A 25,172-nucleotide genomic window follows, 5' to 3' on the forward strand; every position below is an offset into this window, starting at 1 on the left:
CAAAATACTACCAGGACTAAGTTCATGATAAATTAAAGTTCAATTAATCATATTACTTAAGAACTCCCACTTAGATAGACATCTCTCTAATCATCTAAGTGATCACGTGATCCAAATCAACTAAACCATAACCGATCATCACGTGAAATGGAGTAGCTTTCAATGGTGAACATCACTATGTTGATCATATCTACTATATGATTCACGCTCGACCTTTCGGTCTCAGTGTTCCGAGGCCATATCTACATATGCTAGGCTCGTCAAGTCTAACCTAAGTATTCCGCGTGTGCAAAACTGGCTTGCACCCGTTGTAGATGGACGTAGAGCTTATCACACCCGATCATCACGTGGTGTCTGGGCACGACGAACTTTGGCAACGGTGCATACTTAGGGAGAACACTTTTATCTTGAAATTTAGTGAGAGATCATCTTATAAAGCTACCGCCGAAACAAGAAAAATAAGATGTATAAAAGATAAACATCATATGCAATCAAAAATATGTGACATGATATGGCCATCATCATCTTGTTCCTTTGATCTCCATCTCCAAAGCATCGTCATGATCTTCATCGTCACCAGCATGACACCGTGATCTCCATCATCTTGATCTATATCAATGTGTCGTCACATGATCGTCTTGCCAACTATTGCTCTTGCAACTATTGCTATGGCATAGCGATAAAGTAAAGCAATTACTTGGCGCGTGCATCTTATGCAATAAAGAGACAACCATAAGGCTTCTGCCAGTAGACAATAACTTCAACAAAACATGATCATCTCATACAACAACTTATATCTCATCACGTCTTGACCATATCACATCACAACATGCCCTACAAAAACAAGTTAGACGTCCTCTACTTTGTTGTTACAAGTTTTACGTGGCTGCTACGGGCTGAGCAAGAACCGTTCTTACCTACGCATCAAAACCACAACGATAGTTCGTCAAGTTAGTGTTGTTTTAACCTTCTCAAGGACCGAGCGTAGCCACACTCGGTTCAACTAAAGTTGGAGAAACTGACACCCGCCAGCCACCTGTGTGCAAAGCACGTCGGTAGAACCAGTCTCGCGTAAGTGTATGCGTAATGTCGGTCCAGGCCGCTTCATCCAACAATACCGTCGAACTAAAGTATGACATGTTGGTAAGCAGTATGACTTATATCGCCCACAACTCACTTGTGTTCTACTCGTGCATATAACATCAACGCATAAAACCTAGGCTCGGATGCCACTGTTGGGGAACATAGTAATTTCAAAAATTTCCTACGCACACGCAAGATCATGGTGATGCATAACAACGAGAGGGGAGAGTGTTGTCCACGTATCCTCGTAGACCGAAAGCGGAAGCGTTAGCACAATGCGGTTGATGTAGTCGTACGTCTTCACGGCCCGACCGATCAAGCACCGAAACTACGGCACCTCCGAGTTCTAGCACACGTTCAGCTCGATGACGTCCCTCGAACTACGATCCAGCTGAGTGTCGAGGGAGAGTTCCGTCAGCACGACGGCGTGGTGACGATCTTGATGTTCTACCATCGCAGGGCTTCGCCTAAGCACCGCTACGATATTATCGAAGTGGAGTATGGTGGAGGGGGGCACCGCACACGGCTAAGAGATCCAAGGGATCAATTGTTGTTCTGCCTAGAGGTGCCCCCCTGTCCCCGTATATAAAGGAGCAAGGGGGGAGGGACCGGCCTAGGAGGGGGCACGCCAAGGGGACTCCCTCCTTCCTTATTGGAGTAGGACTCCCTCCTTCCTTATTGGAGTAGGAGAAGGGGAAAGAAGGGGAGAGGAAGAAGGAAAAAGGGGGCTGCGCCCCTTGTCCAATTCGGACCAGAAGGGGGGCGCAGGACTCCTTCCTTTTGGTCTCTCTCATCTATTCCCGTATGGCCCAATAAGGCCCATATACTCCCCGGCGAATTCCCGTAACTCTCCGGTACTCCAAAAAAATACTCGAATTACTTGGAACCTTTCCGAAGTCCGAATATAGTCGTCTAATATATCGATCTTTACGTCTCGACCATTTCGAGACTCCTCGTCATGTCCCCGATCTCATCCGGGACTCCGAACTCCTTCGGTACATCAAAACACATAAACTCGTAATATAACTGTCATCGAAACCTTAAGCGTGCGGACCCTACGGGTTCGAGAACTATGTAGACATGACCGAGACACGTCTCCGGTCAATAACCAATAGCGCAACCTGGATGCTCATATTGGCTCCCACATATTCTACAAAGATCTTTATCGGTCAGACCGCATAACAACATACGTTGTTCCCTTTGTCATCGGTATGTTACTTGCCCGAGATTCGATCGTCGGTATCTCAATACCTAGTTCAATCTCGTTACCGGAAAGTCTCTTTACTCGTTCCGTAATACATCATCCCGCAACTAACTCATTAGTTGCAATGCTTGCAAGGCTTAAATGATGTGTATTACCGAGAGGGCCCAGAGATACCTCTCCGACAATCGGAGTGACAAATCCTAATCTCAAAATACGCCAACCCAACATGTACCTTCGGAGACACCTGTAGAGCACCTTTATAATCACCCAGTTACGTTGTGACGTTTGGTAGCACACAAAGTGTTCCTCCGGTAAACGGGAGTTGCATAATCTCATAGTCATAGGAACATGTATAAGTCATGAAGAAAGCAACAACAACATACTAAAAGATCAAGTGCTAAGCTAACGGAATGGGTCAAGTCAATCACATCATTCTCCTAATGATGTGATCCCGTTAACCAAATGACAACTCTTTGTCCATGGCTAGGAAACATAACCATCTTTGATTAATGAGCTAGTCAAGTAGAGGCATACTAGTGACACTCTGTTTGTCTATGTATTCACACATGTATTATGTTTCCGGTTAATACAATTCTAGCATGAATAATAAACATTTATCATGATATAAGGAAATAAATAATAACTTTATTATTGCCTCTAGGGCATATTTCCTTCACTCATGATCTAAGGAAATGATACTTGACATTAGAAAAGCTTTAGCAAACCAACTACACAATCTTGTGCTATGCTTAGGATTGGGGCTTGTGTCATGGCATAATCTTTTATCACGGCTGGATTCCATTAACCTGACACAATGCCGGGATGTGTTTCGCTGGAACCTCACTACATCAGGGTCTTTCACAGTAGACTCTATGTATTGTGCACTCACGCATTCTGAGGTACCAACGAGTAATAATAAGAAAATTTGGAAGTCTAAAATTCCACTAAAAGTGAAAATCTTCATGTGGTATCTTTGTAGGGGAGTTGTGTTAACCAAAGACAACCTCGCACGGCGAAACTGGCGAGGGAGTAAGAAGTGTTCTTTTTGTACTCATGACGAGACAATCAAACACCTATTTTGCACGTTCTACGTGGTCAGTCATCCAAATAGCGTCAAATTTGTATCCATCCATAAGTGTTGCCAATATTTTTGGTCATTGGTTGGACGGTATTACAAATAGGTTCAAAACGCTAATAAGGGTGGGAGCGTATGCCTTAATTTGGTCGCTTTGGCTATGTAGAAATGATTTGGTTTTTAATGATAAAAATGTTTCTCCTCTACAGGTTATTTTCCGGTTTACGCACTCGCTACGTATGTGGTCTATGCTACAACGGCCGGAGTACCAACCGCTGTTCATGATGGTGTGTACGCGATTGGAGCAGGTGGCTACAGAGGGTTTTTTCCAACATGGGTGGCAGCATAACCTACGGATCGATCCACCACCTTCTTCGACATAGGCATAGTGTCGGTCTAAAGGACTCTACTGTTGCCGATTTGTCGATTTTTATTTCATGATTTTTTGTCAGACTTCTGAATTTGGCTGTGTGCATCTTAGTTATGCAGAGGCCGGGTGTTACTCATAATGCTTTGTATCCGCTTGATGCTACATTTTGAGATAATAAAGTCGCCCTTTATCGAAAAAATGATGTGATCCTGTTATCAATGACATCCAATGTTCATGGTCAGGAAACCGTAACCATCTATTGATCAACGAGCTAGTCAACTAGAGACTCACTAGGGACATGTTGTGGTCTATATATTCACATATGTATTATGATTTCCGGATAACACAATTTTAGCATGAACAATAGACAATTATCAAGAACAATAATAATAATAATAATAATCATTTTATTCTTGCATCTAGGGCATATTTCCAACAGCAATATAGGGCGACAGCGGCACGATGACATCGATGTGAGTACCGGCGAGAAGAACATGGTAGCTAGGATATAGAGCCAGGTGTTGTGTATGTGTAAGAATTTCATCTACAATTCTATTATTTTTCAGGGGCCTGATGAATGTACTGCTCTAATTTCTTCCGGATGCATCAGAACGCACTGCTACCAAGTGTAATACTAGAAAACCAACGCATATAGTTAATATTTTGGGGAATAAAGAAAATTGTGGTATAATGAGGATCCTGGTCTTCTATGTAAACTACTAGATACTGATCCTAAATAGAATTTCCATGTAAAAATTACTGACCGAGTGGAAGAAGCGCACCACTTCATAGTCCTAAGCCAGAGTACACCGTTTGTGTTGGACCGTATTGTTCTTTGTTCAATTGGCATGACTATTTGTATGCGGTGTGGTATTGTCAGTTTCAACATTTTTTCAACTCGGTTGTTTCGGTCTGTGCTTATTGAAGTAGTCCGGTTAGGTAGTGTTCACATCGTAGTACCTAATATTTCCTACAACCTAACCTAAATATAAGCCTTTTTAAAGATTTTAATAAGAACACATACAAATGTATATAGACATATTTTAGAGTATACATTCACTCATTTTGCTCTGTACCGTATGTAGCCCGCATTGAAATATCTAAAAATACTTATATTTAGGAATTAAGGAAGTACTTCACATGTACTCTCTTCGTTTGGAATTACTTGTCGTAGAAATGGATGTATCTAGATGTATTTTAGTTCTAGATACATCCATTTCCGAGACAAATAATTCCGAACGGAGGGAGTAAGTAATATTAATTTACTCGAGATAAAAGCATTTATTTTTGTATCACTGTATTCAAGATAATATTAATTTATTCAATTGTCTTTTTTAGAACAGTAAAGAACTAGCTTGTCCAATTTGCACAGTGAGTACTCTCCGTTGCACATTTTTAGACATTCCGTGCGAAATATTTGTGTTAACTATATATATTGCCCGTGAATGATGGTTATGAGTTGAGAAAGAAGTTTTTATTATACTTGCTCAAATATTGTACGAATGAAGCTAAAGACAACATTCCTTTATATTGCACGAGAATATATTAAACACGTCAAGTAGATCTTAATTCCTAACAAATTATTAGTTGGATCATCGCTCTCTGTGTATACATCGTCAAATTACTTTTTGTAATGACCAACATTGCAAGTGAAGTAGATTACAATTATTACTGGATATCTTTTCTATACATGTGAAACTTAACATGCATTATGCTTATATATAACTCCAATAAAATATTTTAAATCCCCGTGGCAACGCACAGGCATTCTGCTAGTTGATGTAGTTTGATAGTGGTGGATCTGATCGCTTTGTTTTTTTTCTTTTTTCCTCGCCTACTTTACTATTTGCTGACTTAATTTTTAAGTGCATGCATTGATGTTGGTTTTGTGCATTTTATTTATGCAGAGACCCAATGTGTATGTTTATTGTATTTATATCCTCCTGATGCTCCATCTTAAATAGATAAATCGATCTTTTATCGAAACAAAGAAAAATAGGGAGCGCTACTTCAAAGTCCGAGATTTCTCTCCACAAAAGAGGAAAGTCCAATATTCTAGAGCCCCAAAATGCCGGTCAAATTAGAATAGTACTGGTCAGGGAGCCGCCAACCCCAGGAAGCAGAACCCGGTTCAGCCGTTCATCTTGGCTCCGGTCCGACCACCCGTCGCCTTCCGCCGCCGCGCCGGTCACCCAGACCGCCGGGCGCCTCCTCTCGCCCCGCGCACCATATAGCCTCCGCTCTCCCTCCTCCCCACCGCCGACCACCCCTCTCGTCTCGAGCATAAAAAAAAGGAGACCGCCGACCACCCAGCGAGCCAGCATCCCGGACGGCGAGCCGCCGCGATGGGCGTCCCGTCAATCGACCGGGAGGCGGAGAGCCACCCCGCCTACGCCGACTTCGCGGCCCTCCCCTTCTTCGCCACCTTCTTCCTCGCCGCCCGCTTCCTCCTCGACCGCTTCGCATTCGAGGTTGTGACAGTGCAGACAGTTTCCCCCCGCCCCGCTCAGTTTCGAATAATTTCCTTTGTCGTTTGCCCCCACGATCCAACACCTAGGTGATGCTCGAGTCATTTCATTACTTTTTATTTTTTTTAAACTGGTCATTTCATTACTAGTAGTACAAGTGGTAGTTCCTAAAGGGAATGGGTGACGGCGATGAGTTCTCGTGTTAATTATTTGCTATAAATCTATGATCATCTGCTAGTGTGGTCATGATTAACTCGGTGTTTTTAGAACGAAGAAATGCCGTCATGACAGTGAACTAATGGCTGTGTTTTATCATTTTGGTAAAATAATCCGAGTCAAGGAAATGGGGGTTCGTAAGGGGATGCATCAGTTTCTGCATGCACACATTCCTGCACTTGCTCACTTAATTGTGCAAACAAACCTGAACACTATTACCTGTGAGTTATTTGGCATCTTCCTCTATGAGCTACTCCATTTTCAGGAAAAAATGCGGGCTCATCATAGTAGACGAGACCCATGAGCTAATTACCACCTGTATTTTGTGTATAGCGGCTAGCCAGGCGTCTGATTTTCGGGAAGTGGGATGCGAGGCTTGGCTCCGAGACAGACGCAGAGAGGATGAAGATCAGAAAGTTTAAGGAATCCGCCTGGAAAGGCGTTTATTTCCTTTCCGCGGAATTTCTGGCATTAGCTGTGACGTACAACGAGCCATGGTTCACGAGCACAATGAATTTCTGGGTTGGACCAGGAGACCAAATTTGGCCAGATCAAACAATGAAGTAATATAAACTTCAGTTTCCCCATGTTTATTAGAATGTTCTTTTTTAGTACCAAGTTATTAATAAATTCATTTCTTTCCTCAGGTTTAAACTAAAGGGGGTTTACATGTATGCTGCTGGTTTTTATATGTACTCAATAATTGCCCTTCTCTTTTGGGAAACAAGGCGTTCAGACTTTGGCCTTTCGATGACTCATCACATAGCATCTGTTTTTCTCATTGTAATGTCGTACATATTCAGGTAACTAGGCTTTTGACTATCTGAATATTTGTCAAGCTGGTTTATGTTAATTCAAGTTTAGTGCCTTCTTATACATTGCAATCATTACTTGCGCACTATTTAGCTAATCTGATTCTTGTCATGATTCAAGTGGTGAGAATCATACTGCCTAGGGTGCAATAGCAAATGAAGGTGCATGTTAGTGTTTGGCTATTTGGGCAGTTGCGCACACATGTAAACCTGTGCATCTTCCAATGAATGTGGAAGGTAGATCCCTGTTGGTCTGTAACATATACATGAGAAAATGCAGACTCCACAATACAAACTGTGTATACATTTGGTTATTCTTCTATCGTGTTCATATATAACTGCATGCCTGCATATATCATATATTGTTAATCCATATCTGCGTTGCTTGTTTGCATTAGTAAGATTTGCATGTACTAGCTTTCTGTTACGTTCCTCCATACTCCCAATTCATATATAGCTGCATATATCATATACTGTAATCCATGCTTGCATTGCTTGTTCCCTAGAGAAAAGCTTTGCTTGTTTATTAGTAATTTGCCTTCTACTAGCTTTCTTTTACATTCCTAGATTTTACATGACAGCCTTCATTGAGCCAATAGTTGAGAAAGTGTGGATTTGGAACAACTTTCTGCTTATGGAATGTAATGGAAGAATGATAGATAGATAGAACAAGCATGGATTGCAGCTGTCAAACGATATTTACAAATGTTGACTTGTTTTTGAGGCTGGTATTTTTCTCCTGGTAGAGAATACAGTAGCTAGATTTGCAACTCTGTTTGTCGGATTGTCATCTTATAGTTATACCCCAGCTGATTGTCATCTCCTGGTAGAGAACATAAACATCAAGCATTTGTCTGCCTTTTTTTATGCTTCTTTGTTACTAGCAGTTTTTTAATAATACTAGCAGTTGTTGGAACGCCTGCACATGTTTTTCTTCGGTACTCTGAGCTGATTAGTTTCCTTAACAGATTTGCACGAGTGGGTTCAGTTGTGCTTGCCGTTCATGATGCAAGTGATGTGTTCCTGGAGGTTGGAAAAATTTCTAAGTACAGTGGACGCCAATTGCTTGCTGATGTATCATTTCTTCTTTTCGTCATTTCTTGGGTGATCCTTCGCCTGATATATTTTCCATTCTGGATTCTCTGGAGCACTAGGTACATACCAGTAACTCTGTTCTTACATGGGGTTCTATACTTTAGGTAACTCTAGAATGTCGCTAAAACTTGTGCATTTCTTCTGTAAATTTCAGCTATGAAATTGTTCATATTTTGAACAAGGAGAGACATAAATTTTATGGGCCGATATACTACTATGTGTTCAACTGTCTTCTGTTCTCCCTCCTTGTTCTACACATATATTGGTTTGTCTTAATGAAGCGAATGCTCGTGAAGCAAATTCAGTCTAAAGGGCATGTTGGAGATGACATTAGATCTGGTAGGTTTCTCTTTCCGAAGTTAAATTTGGTTAATATATTATCTATCACTTCAGTCTCAGCCTTGTATATACTTGTATTTACGTTCATTTATTATCCATCAGTTTAAGTCGCATAATATAGGGCTCAAATTTGCTTATGTGTTGTGATGTTTACTATTTTCCTTCTTTGCTTAGATTCGGAATCTGACGAGGAACATGATGATTGATTATTTTCAAGAACATAACAAGAGGATTGATTGAACTGTGTAGATTCTGGAGGTCAAGAGGAGCATGATGATTAGTTGATCTGTTTCTGTTTTACCCGTTTCATTATTGCATATAAAGCTGATATATTACCATGATGTGCCATGTCCCTGAATCATTGTTCTGTTCTGCTAGTCCGTCTCTGTGAATTTCCTAAATAGATGTCAGGCGAGCATTTTCCATTTATGCATACTTAGGTCAAACTGAATAGTATCACACAGATACAATACTTCATGGAAGTATGAGCTGTGTATATATCTGCCTCTACCCCTTCATACTTCAAACCTTTGCTAGGATTCTAATCAAATTGGTCAACAGACAACGTCAATAAATTTTTCTCAACATAGCGCGACAGCATATTGAAATTTATGTGCCTTTCTCAAAGAAAGAATTCATGCTCACTTTTACTTGACATAGCAAGGGAGTGTAGTGCAACTACGCCCCTTTCTCAGAGAAGGATTTAATAATCCATACTGCACTAGCCAAGAAATCTCATTCTGGTGCCTTTGTGTGTTCCGAAACTGATGTCGTAAACCATTATCGAAATCATGTGTGAACCTGCACATATCATTAGCCCATAGTAGTAATTATTCTTCCGAAGTGTGTACCCATGGTTTATTGTTATGTATGTCTCTGTTAATGTTTAGCCATGATGTTTCTTATTTAATGTCCTCGCAGATCACTGATATTGGAACTATGTTGTTCAAAATATGTTATGTTATTAATAACTACTATGCTCCATGTTTATCCAAGGCAAACCAGAGTTCTTCATCTTGACATGTAAAAATGCTACTAACAGTAGAAGTCCCAACCTTTGTTGCTACTCTTGTTAATCGCGTGAAATACTGGAATTGTTGTTTGATGTTTTCTCTTATGTCATACTTCACATTTACGTTGGACCACACAATGATTTGTCTTCATATGGTCTCAGAGAAAACTTAAATGATTAACAAGAGATTTCGGACACTTGCACAATGCACGAACCATATGATTACGGTGCCCATCATTCCATGTGTCTGTCAACACATTTTTTGTTATCTCATTACATCAGAACCATGGAGCAGTATTATAACTACTAGTATCTTGTAGGGCTGGTGGTGACAGCATGTGGTCCTCCTCATGCTCTATATCTGATCTTTTAGCGAATCGACCCTTGATCCGCGGTCGTGCTTCTGCATATGCTTTCCTTGTTGCATACCTTATGGTTTTCTGAAACTTCCTCGTCTGCTTCTTCTCCTTGTACCTGAGGACCCTGGCCTCTCTGTCCATGGAGTTGAAGTGCACTGGCATCTGAAGTGAATGGCCTGAGAGCTCCATGGCTTCACTGCTAGTCAGGATGTTGCTGTTTGAGATATCTGGTCTGGTGTTGTCCGGTACTATACCCACCTCCATTGATGAGAAAGATATCTGAGATAGAATCGCCAAATAGTCACTGAAATACTTCAATAATATGAGAAGTGCTGGTTTTGTACACCCTGCAATAAGATGAAACTGAGACCTTGACCCCCCAAACTATAGAACGTGCACTTATATGTCGGTAGAAGAGTTTGAGATCCATAAGTAACTAACAGCAGTTCAAAGTCTAGATGCAGAGGAACAAGCTGCCTAAGTTCTCTGGGAGTTATTTCTACATTTATATTTTTGCGACTTCTACATTATTTTAGGTCTGAGGGAATAAAGAGCAGTCAAACATTCTGTTGGACAGCTCCTTTTTTGATACAGTATGTGGGAAAAGAACTCGCAGAAAATATCAGGCTAAAAAGCCTGACCTAGAAGATCTAAAAAAGCAGAGAAGAGAGAAAAGAGGAAGGAGACACAAGACAAATAATCTGCATCTTGTATCCTAAGTGAGCTGTGACAATAATTAATTCAATCAATCTGTTTGATATATTATTTTAACGCAGAAATGGACTAACCTGAGCTGCCTTGAAGTGGTACGAACTCAAAACATAAATAGATCGCCGAATGATAATTTAAGCGAAGTAATAGATCAACTCACGTCATTGCTGATGGAAGCTGTGTAGGTACTGGTCATAGCGGTAACGGAGGCAGCCTGCCCTGCTCCTATAGTTCCATAATCGCTCTCTTGCTGCTCACTTGCCATGACGACTTGTGGAGGTACTACACACTCACACCCTTCCTTCTCGATGTACCTGTTCTGCACATGCTGTTGTTCTTGCATTCTGTATTGTTCTTCTGGTCTTGGGTCACAAGTGATGTTGTCGTAATACATATTGTATCCGACAAGGTTGAAGTATCGATCTATCTTGTTGGCACAATTGTTGTCATCAGAATTTCTTCTAAGGAGCCAAGAGTCCACTTCCTCTCCCTCTTCCTTATCGCCATGGGCAGTGACAGAAGCTTCTGCCTCCACGAAGCCAGAGGCAGCTGGAAGGGCAACAGCTGGGAGTGGCAGCACAGGCACTCGTTGGTGCCTCTGAGCAATTGGGTTGGCAGAGTGCACCTGTGCATCACAGGCGGTACATAGTGCTGCTGCATCTGCATGGCATGCCAGCACCGCTGGTGCACTCTCACAGGTTTCGCAGACACGCACACGCTCATGGCGTGATGCCACACGGTTAGCAGAATGAACCTGTGTGTCACAAGATGCACAGAGATATGCAGCATCAGCACAGCAGTATACCGCGCTTGGTGCTGCATGGCATCCATCGCATGGCCTGGCCCATGGAAAACTTGTCCTTCCAGCTTCCTTCTCCAACAGGTTGCTGTTGAAATTGCAATTCATGAACATATAAATCTTGCAACTTGTAGGCGGAGAGGTCTTACCGAAGGTTGAGGCTTTTGATCCTTTTCTTGAACTTGCTTGGGAGTGAGTGGGAGCAGTCAGTGTTGGAATTTTAGTGAGGAGTACTAATAGGAGGGTGGCAGTGGAATCCAGTGAGTGACAAGTGGTGTCATTTGTGGGGGCGAGGAATGCCGCGTGTGCATCTTGTGGTTGCACGTGGATGTTGCTGCTACGCTGCTTGTCTCAGTGTCAATCCTCAAATGCTACATCATTTTCTGTCAATTATCTGTTGGGATTTGGCACACCTAGAGAATACAAGAGTAACAACTTTCACGTAAGTTGGAATCATCAATTGAACAGGAGTCACAAACATTTGAGAAACCCAGTTTGGAGACTTACTAATGTATAAGGGGTTACACTTTATGTTGAATTTTAGCTAGTTTCCATTTTAAGGATTATGTATATTCATCTTTTCCTAATGAATTTGTAATTATAGGCAAACTAAGAATTTTCTGAAGCAAATCGTACAGATTTCATATAAAAGAAACTGCCTGTTTCTTGAACTAGATTACTGGAATAAACCCAAACATAGGAGAATTAGAAGGCAATGTGGTATCAAAAGCAGGCAAAGGGTGGGAGATGCTCCTTGCTCTCTTTGTGCACATCTTTTGCAAAAGGGGTCTCTGGATTCCAAAGTCTGAGGTTTTGTGCGATTCGTTGGTACTCCCCTTAGCTGTTCTACCTTTTGGAACCTCATCAAGATGTAGGAAGCGGAAGATACATAAGAAAAGTTTTAACGCACCCTGCCATGTCACTAGATAGTTTCAGTGGGACCATATAGATCTGCAAATATCTAAGTTGATGTTCAGTCTAGGAAGTGTATTTACTGGCATCTTTTGCATTTCCTTTGCTGCAATTATTCATACGGTTTGGCCTGTTAAATCTCTAACCTATCTCTTCCATGACTCGACTATCTGTGACTGGAAGTCCAGTTAATTAGCTGTTAACTTGCGTTATTGCAGGCTAGTCTTGAAATGACTCGTTCTTATGGATCCATGTCTTGAAATAACTTCGCTGAAAGACTTGAGCTTAATTTACAGACAAACTTAGAGCTTGTTGTTAGAAAAAAATACCTGAGCTTAAGCATGTTACTGATGATTCATAGTTTGATGTTGGGTGGTTAGTACAGTTTAAATTTACCAAATATACTCCTGTTGATTGTGGACGACCGATTACTATTTTGAGATAGGATGGCCAAGGTGGGTACTGTTGCATGGTGGCTTCATAATCTGAGTACATAATCATCTTGGCTGCTGCATAATAAGTTCAGAAGTCTTAGCTGACTTGCTTCATATATGAACATAGTGAATACTACAAATAATTGAGCAAGTCTTGTCCATCAGATCTTTTGAAACAGACTCAAGCCTGTCAGCAAACTTATACTGGATGTATTGGAGAAGCTTACAGAATATATTCAGTTCCAGAAAAGCTTACAGGACTATACTATCTTAATTTCTATACAAGCTATGCTCATCATAGACAGTAGCACTCTGATAATCTTTCCCTACATGTAGTTCCTATGCATACTGCTAACAGAAAACAGTAACCGTTTTTCTAAGTGGCATAACTATGACTACATATATGTTACCATGATTGTGCCTACGTGCTGTTGCGGTAATTCTGTTCTCTGTTTCCAATTTAGTGTGGAAAGATTATTACCGAGCTCTATTGTTTCATATAAAATTATAGATGCTTCTAGATGTATATTCTGTGAAGTGTAATGTGATGAACACTCTACTGAGTACTGAGAGCCTTTTTCTCTACAGTTGTTTTCATTGGATTGGAATAGGATTACGACGGGTGAATGTCATGATGTGGCACTCTGCTTTATTTTGCACCTAGACTTAATAGATATAGTTCTGTGTGACTGATTTGCAGTATAGCCAAGCCAGTTTGAATTATAAGAACACATCAGGGTTGTCTTTGGCCCATTGTCCACCTTTTGTGAGGGATTCTCTTAGCATCCTTAACTGCTAGTAGCTCACATGTGCTGGTGTGAGTGGCATGACTGCCAAGGATACATCACTGAAAAACATGTCCCAACTGTTGGATAATCAGCAACTGAACTTTACTAAGGGCCAAAGGCCATTACATATACATGTGTATCAAAGTGCAGGAAACCCATTATACAATGGGGATATACCGAAAAGAGACTATACACATCTAACACCCCCCTCAAACTCATGGTGGATCAACAACACTGAGTTTGGAGAGGAAAAAGGTATGCTGCGCTCGAGTCTGTGCCTTCGTGAAGAAGTCAGCCAACTGTAACTCAGAGGGCACATAGTGAAGAGCGAGAGTCTGATCCTGCACAACAACACGCACAAAGTGGGCATCCACACCGATGTGCTTGGTGAGCTCATGCTTCATCGGGTCACGCGCAATACTGATAGCACCAGTACTGTCGGACAATAAGGGAGTCGAGGTAGGAGCAGACACACCAAAATCCTCAAGTAACCACCGTAACCAGATCACCTCAGCCGTCAACATAGCCATGGCCCTCAATTCAGCCTCTATACTCGAGCGAGAAACTGCAGTCTGTTTATTTGTCTTCCAGGTAATAAGAGAGCTACCAAGAAAGACACAGTAAGCAGACAGTGAGCGTCGATCAGAGGGATCACTGGCCCAGGTAGCATCAGAGTAGGCCTGGAGCTCAAGAGAGCTGGAGCGGGGAAAGAAAAGACGCTGAGAGATCGTGCCACGAAGGTATCGTAGAACACGAAGGAGATGACTATAGTGGACAGAGGTGGGGGCTGAAACAAACTGACTCAGGATGTGAACAGGATAGGAGATGTCAGGACGCGTAATAGCAAGATAGACAAGGTTACCAACAAGGTGACGATAGCAGGTGGGATTAGGAAGAGGGTCACCATCAGAGGCACGAAGCTGAACGTTGAGCTCCATAGGAGTCACAACAGTGCGGTCATCACCGAGAGCAGCTCGAGCAAGAAGATCCTGAATATATTACTCTTGAGAGATGTAGAAGCCATCAGAGGTCGAGGAGATCTCAATCCCAAGAAAACAGCGAAGAGGACCAAGATCAGTCATGAGGAACTGGTCGTGAAGGCGGGCCTTAACAAAGGCAATGTAGTTAGAGTCATCACCAGTGATGATCATGTCATCAACATAAAGAAGGAGAAGAGTCCGACCATGAGGAGACGTGTGACCAAACAACGCGGGATCATGATCACTGGGCAAGAAACCAGCGGCAGTCACCACAGAGGCGAAGCGCTCAAACTAGGCGCGAGGGGCCTGTTGAAGACCATAGAGAGAGCGGCGAAGTTGACAGACCATACCGTCAGGAGCATAGTACCCCGGTGGTGGCTGCATGTAAACCTCCTCACGCAACTCGCCATTGAGAAAAGTGTTCTGGACATCAAGTTGAGAGATAGACCACTGCCGAACAGAGGCCACAACAAGGAGAGTGCGGACAGTGACGTAGACGAAGAGGCAGCAAGAGCATGGGAGTTGGCAGAAGTGGTGGCAGCGGAAGGAACACAAAGCCAGTCAACCTCCCAAAGGCCCTCTAACTCACGGCGCCGGGGGCCAGCACCAACCAAAGCCTTGGTGCGACAATCCTGAATAGAGCAAGAGTCGGTATCAAGAATGACACGACAACCAGAATCAGTGAGTTGGGCAGTAGAAAAAAGATTCATGGTAAGGCGAGGAACATGGGAAACACTAGAAACAGAAAATGATGGAGTGGAAAGAAGACCACGACTAGCAACAGGAAGAGGTGTGCCATCGGCGGTAAGAACATTAACAGGTGAATCAAGAGGTCGGAGAGAAGACAACACAGAAGAATCAGAAGACATATGAAAGGAGGCTCTAGAATCCAGAACCCACGAGGATGTACCTGACTGTGTAGAGGCCTGCGGTGGTGTAGAAGGGGATGCAGTCATAGCAGCAGCTGAACCAGTCGACGAGGAGCCGGAGGAGGCAAGTAGACGCTTGAGGCGAACAATGTCCTGGTCAGTGAGTGACGGAGTCGAGGAAGACACGGGAGGGCCACTGGAAGAGGAGCGCCTCTGGTCTCGCTTCTTCTGGCGACAATCAGACTCTGGGTGACCTGACCGGGAGCAGTAACCACAGAAAGTATCTCGGCGCGACGTACTCTTCTCAGCATAAAGAGGACGGTTCACCCCCCTGAAGGAGTGGGCTGGAGTGGTGGAGCAGTGAGGCGAGCAGCTGACACAGGAGCCCGGGTGGCCAACACTGAAGGAACCACAAGTAACCCAGCAGAGCGAAGGCGGGTCTCCTCAGCACGAAGCTCAGCAAGTACCTCCGAGATAGGACCACGACCACGAGCAAGCAGGTGAGCACGTCGAGGCTCGAACTCAGAGCGGAGACGAGATAAGAACTCATGAACCTGCTGAAACTCCAAATCGGACCGTGTAGTCTGACAGCAACGGCAAGTTCCACAAACAACTGTCCGAAGAGAGTCAAGCTGACGCCAGATGGCAGAGCACTGTGAATAGAACTCATCAACAGAGGAATCACCTTGCTGAAGTGCGTGCTCCTGATGCACCACGGATAGGTAGAGAGCATCACCAGAAGGCTGATAGCGCTGACAGAGGTACGACCACATCGCTGCAACTGTGCCAAGTCCCATGAACTCTGAAGCAAACTGAGGGAGGACACTCGGAGTGAGAACAGCCGCAGCACGAGCATCATCATTGCACCACTGACTGTAGGCAGACAGATCATCACGGTACACAGAAAGAACATCTGAATAAGCTGATACCTGCTGGTCATAAACATCAACTGCAACATCATCGAGAGCCTTGGCTGCATCCCGGTCAGCCTGAGAAGCATCAGCAGCAAGTACCGGCGGCACCGGTGGAATTGGGGCCATAGGGGCAACAGGGCATGGCGGACAAGGGACCTCGCCAGAGAGAACACCCCACAGAAGAAGGCCACGCATATGAATGTGCATGAAGCCCACAAACTCAGCATAGTTGGTGCCATCGAAGATCACCGAGCACCGGGGAACAACGACATACCCCGAAGAAGACATAACGAGGTCTTCCTTTTCTTTTATTTTCTTCTCTCTTTTTTTTGGAGTCAACGGAAGCAGAGAGTCGATCTGGTTCGAGAGAGAGCGAGTAGGGGCGCACGGGACAGCGCTAACCAGAAGCGGGGATGGGAGCTGGATCGATCCAAAGCGGGATCGAGATCCCGCAGCTCCCGCGGCTCCCGCAGCTGCTGGACGAGGCGGCTAGGCGGGGCAGCACCAAACGAGCAGCGCTCGCGGCTGCCGTGCGAGCTAGGCTGCCGAGCGGGACAGCCCCGAACGCGCAGCGCCCGCAGCCGGGCGGGACGGGCCGGACAAGGCGGCGTCCGTAGCTGCCAGACGGGGCAGTCGGGCGAGACGGCGCCGGACTGAGCAGCTGCCGAGCGGGGCCCCGGCCGGACTGGGCGGCTGCCAGACTAGCCAGCAACCGGACGAGATGGCGGGGTGAGACAGTGTCCTGCTGGAGAAGCAGCAGAGCCGGGCCAGAGGGACAACGGCCGGACAGCCGGAGAGGCAGTGGCCGGACGGCCGGAGACGAGCAGGCTAGGAACGGGGCGCACGGAGTTGCAGCGTGCGGGAGGAAGGGGCTAGCCTAGCATCTGATACCATGTTGGATAATCAGCAACTGAACTTTACTGAGGGCCAAAGGCCATTACATATACATGTGTGTCAAAGTGCAGGAAACCCATTATACAATGGGGATATACCGAAAAGAGACTATACACATCTAACACCAACTTCCAACCATGACTATGAACTATAGTATAGGGTGTTAGCAAGTTTTAGTCATCCTTAAAAATAAATTCAGTGTACCATGCTGGCTTTGAGCACATTTGTTTCCTTACTCTTGACATAGGCAGCACTGGAAATACCTAACTTTTTCTGTGTGTGCATGTAACATACATCTCCTATAATTTTCAAAGATCGGTGAGCTCAAAACCACCAGACAACAACACAGGAGACTTTTGACCAATTGGTATGTCGTCATTCATCTCCCTTTGCCTTACTTTCACTGCATTACATATACTCTAAAGCCTTCTATCATTTCCTTATTGTAATGGTCAGAAATTGTAACTTTGCATGGAAATCTCAGTGTTAGATAAATAGAGGAACAACAAAAATTGTGATGAAAATGACCATGCCGTATCACGCTTTAGGCTTTCCACCCTCTTATCCTATTATCCCGTTGCTGTGATTTAACAGGCGCATAACTCTCCAAAAGTGAGTATGAGGTATTATTCAAAGACATGCCCAACTGTAGAGCATGTCATTCAGACTGAGATGGGGTGTATTGTGTGTGCTGATCCCCCTAACGCTTGTGTGCTCATTCCCTGCTTTTCATTTTGACAACTGCTTGGTGCAGGTTAGTTTTCTCATTTGTGTACTTAAATGAAGGAATCTGGTTTGACGAATTCGCTGCATTTGCTCACTTGGTTCTGATCTAAGAACCACACATAGAACGACTTTACTCACCACCTTATCTTTTCCCTTCCCTTTTCTCATCCACTTATTCTGCTTATCCCTTCCACATGTTTCTTATCCTCTCAGCTCTATAGCCTCTCTAGTAGCTCTAGTAGCTTATTTTCAATGTCGTGTGAGATGGAGAGAGAGCTAGCGAATCCACATATACAATTCAATACCCCCTCTCATGTGTGACGCGGGAAGTCAACGCGCGAATTGACTCAGAGGTATGGCTCAAGAGGCCTATACGTAGACACAAAGGGGGCAACAACAATTTTTGGATGAATTGCGAAAGCCGGGACTTGAACTCAAGACCTTAGGCTTTGATACCATGTCAAGCTTCATGCACTAGCCAACACAACCAAAAGTCCAAATCGATGGAAAGGGCTAGGAAATCCACATACACACTTCAACAGTTGCTGACCTGCGTTGGCTACATGTGGCACCGCCACACCAGGCTATGGCTGGCACTCCACCTGTGATAAGCTGGCGAGCCACAGTGCCGTTGTGTCCAAGGCTCCTTCATGGCGCATCCGGACTCCCCGACAGCAAACCAGAAGCCCACAGTTGCGTGGCACGATAGGACCCTTGGTGATAGGCCACGACAGCCGAATCCTGGCGCTCCCGTGGCAGGCTCAGCCGGATCCGACCACCGACAAGGTCCCCGTGGTTACCGGGTTCCACAGTGGCAAAATGGGCTGCCGCATCCACCAAGACTAATTTGTTTGAAGTTTTTATTCTTGAATTTTTTGAAAGCTTCCCCTGATTTTCTGAGAGTTGGGCCTAAGATTTTCTGATGTTATGAAAGTTTGTGTGTGTGTTTCCGAAAGTACAGTACAGTACAAATTTCTGAATGCTGTGAGAATTTTGGAAGTATGAAAACTTCATTTGAAAGTGCCCTTTCTGAAAGTTAGCCCAAAAATTTGTGGAAGTCCGTTTTCGAAAAGTTTGACAAGTTTTTTTGTGGAAGTCCACTTTCTAAAAGTTTCACCAAAAAATTGTGGAAGTCTTCTTTCCAAAAGTTTGAACAAAATGTTTGAAAGTTGACCTAAAATTCTGAATCCTCTTCTGCAAGTCCAAGACGATGCCTCAGTCGATTGGAAATGGAAGGGAGAAAAAGGAAGGGGGAAAGTACCAGGGTGGAGCGTGTCGCCTGCTCGTTCTGTCCTTCCGACGGCACTACAATGCCTGTCTGAAAGTAACCGTGCTGCTCTTCTCTAGCGGGCGACTGCTATTTAGCCGTGCCCCACATAGAATTAACACATCAAATAAAAACTGGAAGCTATTTGCCCTGGAACGGCCTTCTGGTAACACAAACCAAACCTGTCCACAAAATTCCAGCTATATGAACTAAAATAGCTTGCACCCGAGCCACATTCCTGCACTATCATACAGTGGCTGAGCGAGGAAATATGGTCCAATGCTGGGATGAATCTCTGGAGATTGGCAAGAAGTTAACAGCGCAACATCACTGACAATGCTGGTGGAACATAAAATCACTCAAGAGCCTCATTCCATTTGCCGTGGTTGTTTCGTGCTTGTTCTTTTGTTTGCTGCTGTATTTGATGCAGATCTTCTTTTCTAGAGAGATCAATGCAGATATTTGCCATCAAGTTATGATGTCAGTTGCATTGATTTGGAAATGCACATAGCATGTGCACTACTTTCTTGACAAAGATTTGCTAGATTATAAGTTACAAAGGAAATAAGTAGACTAGAGTTTGGAGCTCTATCGGTTGAAGACAACATGACACTGCCAGGTCGTTGCAATCCAATGGCAACAATTTTACAAAAGGGGGAAAGAGGACCAATACTTGCATCTCAAAAAATGTTGCTCTGTCATCTTTATTGTACCAAGAGTTTACATAATCTGTTAATGTAGAATATACCATGCCTAGATAACTAGGTTGTGCCCTTCTTCTTTGTACAGTTCATCTGAGATGTGCTCCACTTCCTGACAGAAAGCATCACTAGATGTTGGCTACATTATGTTGTTTGCCATTTTAAGCAGGTTTTTGCTGTACAGGTCCTGCTGGAAACAACTGATGATGTTTCCTGTCTTCCACTCTCTGTCGTGCTATCATCTTGGTCCGGAGAGCTCAACTGCTTGCACCAGCAATGATGAATCGTCTGTCAGGTCGGAGTAGCAACGCCCAAAGGTGAAGTCGGGCACCTTGAACTTGTGCGAGTCAGTACGCTGCGACGCCTCCCACCGCTCTGCGAGCCCATCTCCTTCGAGCATCCTGACCACCTCCGACATCTTAGGCCTGTGACTGGGGAGATACTGGGTGCAAAGCAGCGCCACCTGCACCATCTCCTCTAGCTCAATGTGGTCGTAACTGCTTCCGAGTCCCTTGTCGACAAGCACGTCGAGCTTCTTCTCCTGGTGCATCTTCTTCACCTGAATAGAAGCCAATGCCATATAAGTAAGACCTCTAGTATGATGAGATCATATGCCTGAAACCACACTGTGCCATATGAGTATGATGACAATGATCTTACCCAGTCAAGCATGGCTCCCTTCTGATTTGATGACTTTCCAAACTCAAGTGCAGTCTGCCCGGTGATCAGTTCTAGCAGCAGGATCCCGAAGCCGAAGACATCAGTTTTCTCAGATGACTGGCCCGTGGAGAGGTACTCTGGAGCAATGTGGCCTACAGTTCCCCTCACAGCTGTGGTAACATGCGAGTCACGGTGATCCAGGAGCTTGGCAAGCCCAAAATCTCCAACAATTGCTTCACAGAAGTCATCGAGCAGTACATTTGCTGCCTTTACATCCCTGTGGATGATCTTGGGATCACACTGCTCGTGCAGGTATAGTAGGCCTCTTGCTGCGCCGAGGGCTATTCCCTTTCTGGTGATCCAGTTCAGTGGTGGCTTCCCTGTAATTGGTTATGTGAGAACGAAGTTTAGCATCTTGTCATGTGGGATTCTTTGTTCTAAAGCTATGCCCAAAGGAGAAGAATATAATGTGAGAATCGAATGCAAATCTTTATGTAATCATTTTTTAAAGTTGAAGTTTCGAACGAGCATTGGCAGAATGTCAGTTACTCAGAAAAAAAAAATCCTTCAAGACCAACTTATATCTGTTGATGAATGGTGGCTATGTCACTAGCTCGTGATTATTCAGATTTATGTTTTAAGAAACAATCATCCTGAAATTTTGATGTGTTTTACCTTTCAGGCGTGATGCAACACTTCCATTGGACATGTATGGATAGATAAGTAGCCTCTCGGTGGCAGTCATGCAGAACCCGCAGAGCCTAAGGAGATTCCGGTGCACTGCCAAGCTGATCATCTCGACTTCAGTCTGAAATTGCAATTCCCCGCCTGCGGCATTTCCATCTTTCAGCCTCTTGACTGCTACTATAGTTCCATCTGGGAGCTTCCCTCGATAAACATTTCCAAAACCGCCTTTTCCTATCATGTTCTTGCTGCTGAAGTTCTCCGTTGCAGCCTGGAGCTCTCTGAACTGAAACCTCTTCAGGTTTTCAAGGTTGACGTTCTCTATGTGCTGGTCTGCAAAATAACCAACACGTTCAGTAACTGATTCCACCAAGTTAAACAAGCATCAGGCCATTATGAGCTCGATGAGTAATTTTAGACTTTTTACTTACCATCGACATCGAAAAGAATCTGCCGATTTTTCCTATGCCTCCACCAGAACAGCAATCCCGTCACTGGGAAAAGGATGCTGATGCAGCCTATCGTAGAACCAAATGCAATTGCGGCTTTGTGGCTCTTAGATTTTGCTGGCAGTACGGTACCTTTTTGTAAAAAGAGTTGTTATTACAACAGTTACCATCTACTTATATATCAGTGCAAGGTATAAATTAATCATCGATGGATGAGATCGACTGACTGAACAAACCTTGTGTGTTATTCAGGCTGTAGGACATCGGCATCGGCAAAGTTCCATAACAATCTTGTTCTGTAGCTGCTCCGCAGATCAGTGGATTCCCTACTATGCTGCAAGAAAATCAATTAATTTTCCCATAAGCTGAGTCTTATTTATGGTAAACATGTCTCCACTGGAGACAGTACTTTGGTCAAAGATGAAATGACACAGTACTGCGGCCTTACTTGAATGTCCTTGCCAAAGACCCTGGAACTGGACAGCTCAGATTATTGTAGGACAGATCCCTGAGAATTGGGAAGTCCATGTGACAGTGAGCAGAGCAGTACACAACCACATAACAGCAGAACAAGCAGAGGATACTCACAAGAAAACAAGGTGCGACAGATTAGCCGACGCCGAAGGGAATGCGCCGGACAGGGTGTTGTTGTTGAGCCTCCTGGTAGCAGGCAGCACAATGCAAACAATGAGAAGAGCCACTGGCATGTATCATGGCTCATGTTGGAACAGGCCATGAATGGGAAACCTTCAGAATATCTATCAATCGTTCATGGCTGGCAGTGGCACAGTAGAAGAGAAGGGCACTCACAAGTACTGGAGGTCTCTGAGGCGGCTCACGGAGCCGGGGATTTCGCCAGAGAAGTGGTTGCTGGAGAGATCAAGCGTCCTAAGCTTCGTGAGCCTGCCAATCTCTGCCGGGATTCGGCCATTGATGTTGTTGTTCTGCAGCAGCCTGTGAACAGGAGAAGAGGGAGAAGAAAAGGTAAGGAAGATCTCTTCCTGCCCAAAAGAAACATACTCCCATGTGTTCTAAAAAGAAAAAGAAAAAGGAACAAACAAACAGTGGTGATTTGCAAGGCTAATGATGGCAGGAAAAACTCACACTATCTCGAGATTGGTCAGATTGCCTATGCTCGGGGAGAGCAGGCCAGAGAGGTTCTGGCTTGGGGCTTCCCTGGGAAAACAAATTGAAACAGAGAGATGACAAAGGGTTAGGATCAAAAGGAAAGCTTGCGACAGAAATGATTGGTGTGTGATGGAACCATAGCCCAGCCGCGACAGAAAACTTACAGGCCAGTGACGAGGTTTTCCTGCGAGCAGGTGACCATGGTCCAGCTGCAAGGATCCACCGAGTCCTGGTCCCAGTTCTTGAGCACGCCATGGGGATCCTTGAGGTAGTTCTTGATCGTCATGAGAGCTTGCACTGCAAACCGAACAGAAGAGAGATTGCCAGTGTGTCACACACCAGCGCAGGAGCAACAAACAAAGGAAGAAGAGTGCAAACAAAACAAGGTGGCGAGCTCCGATGCAAGAAAACCAAAGAGAACACACACAGAGACACAAAAGAATAACCAGTAGGGCTCTTGATTTGAGAACATTAATAACTAACCTTCGTAGTTTACGCCCTTGGGTGAGAGGAGGCCGTTGGCCGGCGCCGGCGCGAGAGGGGAGGAGAGGAGGAGGAGCAGGAGGAGCAGCAGGGGAACCGCCTCCATTGCTAGGGAAGGGCTCTCTCTCTCTCTCTCTCTAGCTAGGAGCTGCTGGCTGGTGTGTGTTCAAACATGGAAGCAGGCAAGCCAAGGGCGAGGGTGAGGCCAAGGAAAGGAAGCGCGCAGCCTTTCTTCTCGCACAAGCAGTCGAGTGAAGTTGCCAGTGGCAATGGGCAGTGGGCAGGGACCAGGGAGGGATGCCTCTCACCTCACTCACCTCTGATGTGTTGTCAGCAGCAAATGACACAAAGGAAGATGCCTGCGCTCTGGCTCCAAGCAAAGGTACAAAAGCAGGGGAGGAGGGAGGGGGCAGACATGCCTGCCGCCTGGCCCCTGCTCGCTCGCTCGCTCGCTCGCCGGAGTAGGAGTAGAATATTGGAGGGACCTCAATATCGGAGCAAAGGAGGGAGAGGGAGGGGAGAAAATTCTTCTTTTCCACCCTTTTATGGCCTGGCCGCCCTCCTTGGGGCCTGTGTGAAAACCCAAGCTAGTACTGCTAGTACTTATGAAAAACAGTGAGAGCGGGCTGTTAATCGAGTGGTCTAGGCTAATCCTACCCTAAAAGGAGCAGATTAGTATTGATCCCATCCGAGAAAGGCATTAGCTTTATTGGAGGAGAGCGTGGTTGTACTGCGCCACGACTGACTGTCACAGTCTCACAGACCACCACGGCGGCCAACACCTTTGAGGGATTCTTGCAGCAAAAGAATTGCCCAGGGCCAGCGGCAGCCGGACAGGTAGCCCGGGAGGCGTGTGTCAGCGTGCCAATTCCATTGGGGGGAATAAACAAGGGATCAAAAGTATCTTTGGCCGGAGGAAGGCCGGGAAGATGACAGGGAGGAAGCGCCCCCCGCCCGCCCGGCCTGCCTGAAGTGGAGGCGCGGCTAATGGACACGGGAACCTTTGGTCACCATGCATTACGGATGTAGAATCAATCGAGGATCAGATTAGGTAAAAGGGAGTGAAATCCCAGTGACAAGGAAGATAAACACAAGGCGTCCAGTGGCGCTGTCGTGTACTGTGGCAGGCAAGCGTCCCCCTGTGTAGTGGGTAGTGCTTTGCACACATCAGTTCAGTTCGCATCAAATCAGTAGGCAGGCATCATATGAACATTTCCATGTAGGCGGGAGTACTCCACTACTCCTAGACAGATGGATGGATAGCTGCGGAGGCGCCCGGTGGTGGAGGCAAGCTTTTTTCCTGGGGAAATGGCAGGTGTTTTCCTTGCGGCTCGAATATGATATGGAATCCATGGCAGCCCGCCCATACTACTTGCTACGCCTTGTCATGTCATGCATGGTACTTACTTGCGGTTCAGCTGATTCAGAAGCAAGCAGGATATGTGTGTGTACGTACTGATGTGTGGTAGTACAAGCTGTGCCTGAGGTAACCAATTCAGAAGATTTGGGTGATGTTTAGGGAGATGGTGACCTGCCTGCCTGCTATTCCTATCCTGATGATGCCTCACCTCCACAGACCACAGGGACGGCAGGGCGGGAGGCCTCGCCATCTCCATCAAATGGCCATGCCCATACCCCCTCCTCGGGGCCAGAAATCATTGCAGTCTAGCTAGCACGAGCATGAAAGACGTGACCTCTCTTTTCAGTGAAATGAGGGCTGCTTTGCTTTGCTGTGCTGTG

At 45.0% G+C, this 25,172-nt stretch overlaps 3 protein-coding genes across 3 annotated transcripts; 1 reads left to right on the forward strand and 2 right to left on the reverse strand.

The window, feature by feature from the left end:
• The first annotated feature begins 5,808 nt into the window (after positions 1-5,808).
• Positions 5,809-9,317, forward strand: LOC123138113 (ASC1-like protein 2). Its single transcript, XM_044558018.1, has 6 exons — positions 5,809-6,203; positions 6,750-6,979; positions 7,064-7,219; positions 8,197-8,382; positions 8,478-8,662; positions 8,837-9,317. The coding sequence occupies exons 1-6, from the start codon at positions 6,078-6,080 to the stop codon at positions 8,866-8,868; spliced, it is 915 nt and encodes a 304-aa protein (XP_044413953.1). The 5' UTR covers positions 5,809-6,077; the 3' UTR covers positions 8,869-9,317.
• A 635-nt stretch (positions 9,318-9,952) lies between these two features.
• Positions 9,953-11,734, reverse strand: LOC123138115 (zinc finger protein HD1). Its single transcript, XM_044558020.1, has 2 exons — positions 10,905-11,734; positions 9,953-10,312 (listed from the first exon to the last, which is right to left on the reverse strand). The coding sequence occupies exons 1-2, from the start codon at positions 11,655-11,657 to the stop codon at positions 9,953-9,955; spliced, it is 1,113 nt and encodes a 370-aa protein (XP_044413955.1). The 5' UTR covers positions 11,658-11,734.
• Positions 11,735-19,970: 8,236 nt separating this feature from the next.
• Positions 19,971-23,935, reverse strand: LOC123138116 (LRR receptor kinase SERL2). Its single transcript, XM_044558021.1, has 11 exons — positions 23,433-23,935; positions 23,114-23,246; positions 22,926-22,997; positions 22,632-22,775; positions 22,410-22,481; positions 22,270-22,329; positions 22,058-22,155; positions 21,804-21,953; positions 21,364-21,705; positions 20,689-21,068; positions 19,971-20,587 (listed from the first exon to the last, which is right to left on the reverse strand). The coding sequence occupies exons 1-11, from the start codon at positions 23,536-23,538 to the stop codon at positions 20,267-20,269; spliced, it is 1,878 nt and encodes a 625-aa protein (XP_044413956.1). The 5' UTR covers positions 23,539-23,935; the 3' UTR covers positions 19,971-20,266.
• Positions 23,936-25,172: the final 1,237 nt, after the last annotated feature.

This window comes from Triticum aestivum, chromosome 6B (genome assembly GCF_018294505.1).
Source record: "Triticum aestivum cultivar Chinese Spring chromosome 6B, IWGSC CS RefSeq v2.1, whole genome shotgun sequence".
NCBI classification, from domain to species: Eukaryota; Viridiplantae; Streptophyta; class Magnoliopsida; order Poales; family Poaceae; genus Triticum; species Triticum aestivum.

Bases quoted from the DNA above. Each gene is read 5' to 3' on its own strand.
- LOC123138113 (XM_044558018.1), top strand. From the start codon at position 6,078: ATGGGCGTCCCGTCAATCGACCGGGAGGCGGAGAGCCACCCCGCCTAC. The intron at 7,220-8,196 runs GTAACTAGGCTT...TTTCCTTAACAG, and splicing joins GTAATGTCGTACATATTCAG to ATTTGCACGAGTGGGTTCAG. The intron at 8,383-8,477 runs GTACATACCAGT...TGTAAATTTCAG, and splicing joins TGGATTCTCTGGAGCACTAG to CTATGAAATTGTTCATATTT.
- LOC123138115 (XM_044558020.1), bottom strand. From the start codon at position 11,657: ATGTTCATGAATTGCAATTTCAACAGCAACCTGTTGGAGAAGGAAGCT. The intron at 10,313-10,904 runs GTGAGTTGATCT...ATTCTATCTCAG, and splicing joins CAGCTTCCATCAGCAATGAC to ATATCTTTCTCATCAATGGA.
- LOC123138116 (XM_044558021.1), bottom strand. From the start codon at position 23,538: ATGGAGGCGGTTCCCCTGCTGCTCCTCCTGCTCCTCCTCCTCTCCTCC. The intron at 21,954-22,057 runs GTTTGTTCAGTC...TTTTACAAAAAG, and splicing joins CAGCCTGAATAACACACAAG to GTACCGTACTGCCAGCAAAA. The intron at 20,588-20,688 runs GTAAGATCATTG...GCTTCTATTCAG, and splicing joins AGGGAGCCATGCTTGACTGG to GTGAAGAAGATGCACCAGGA.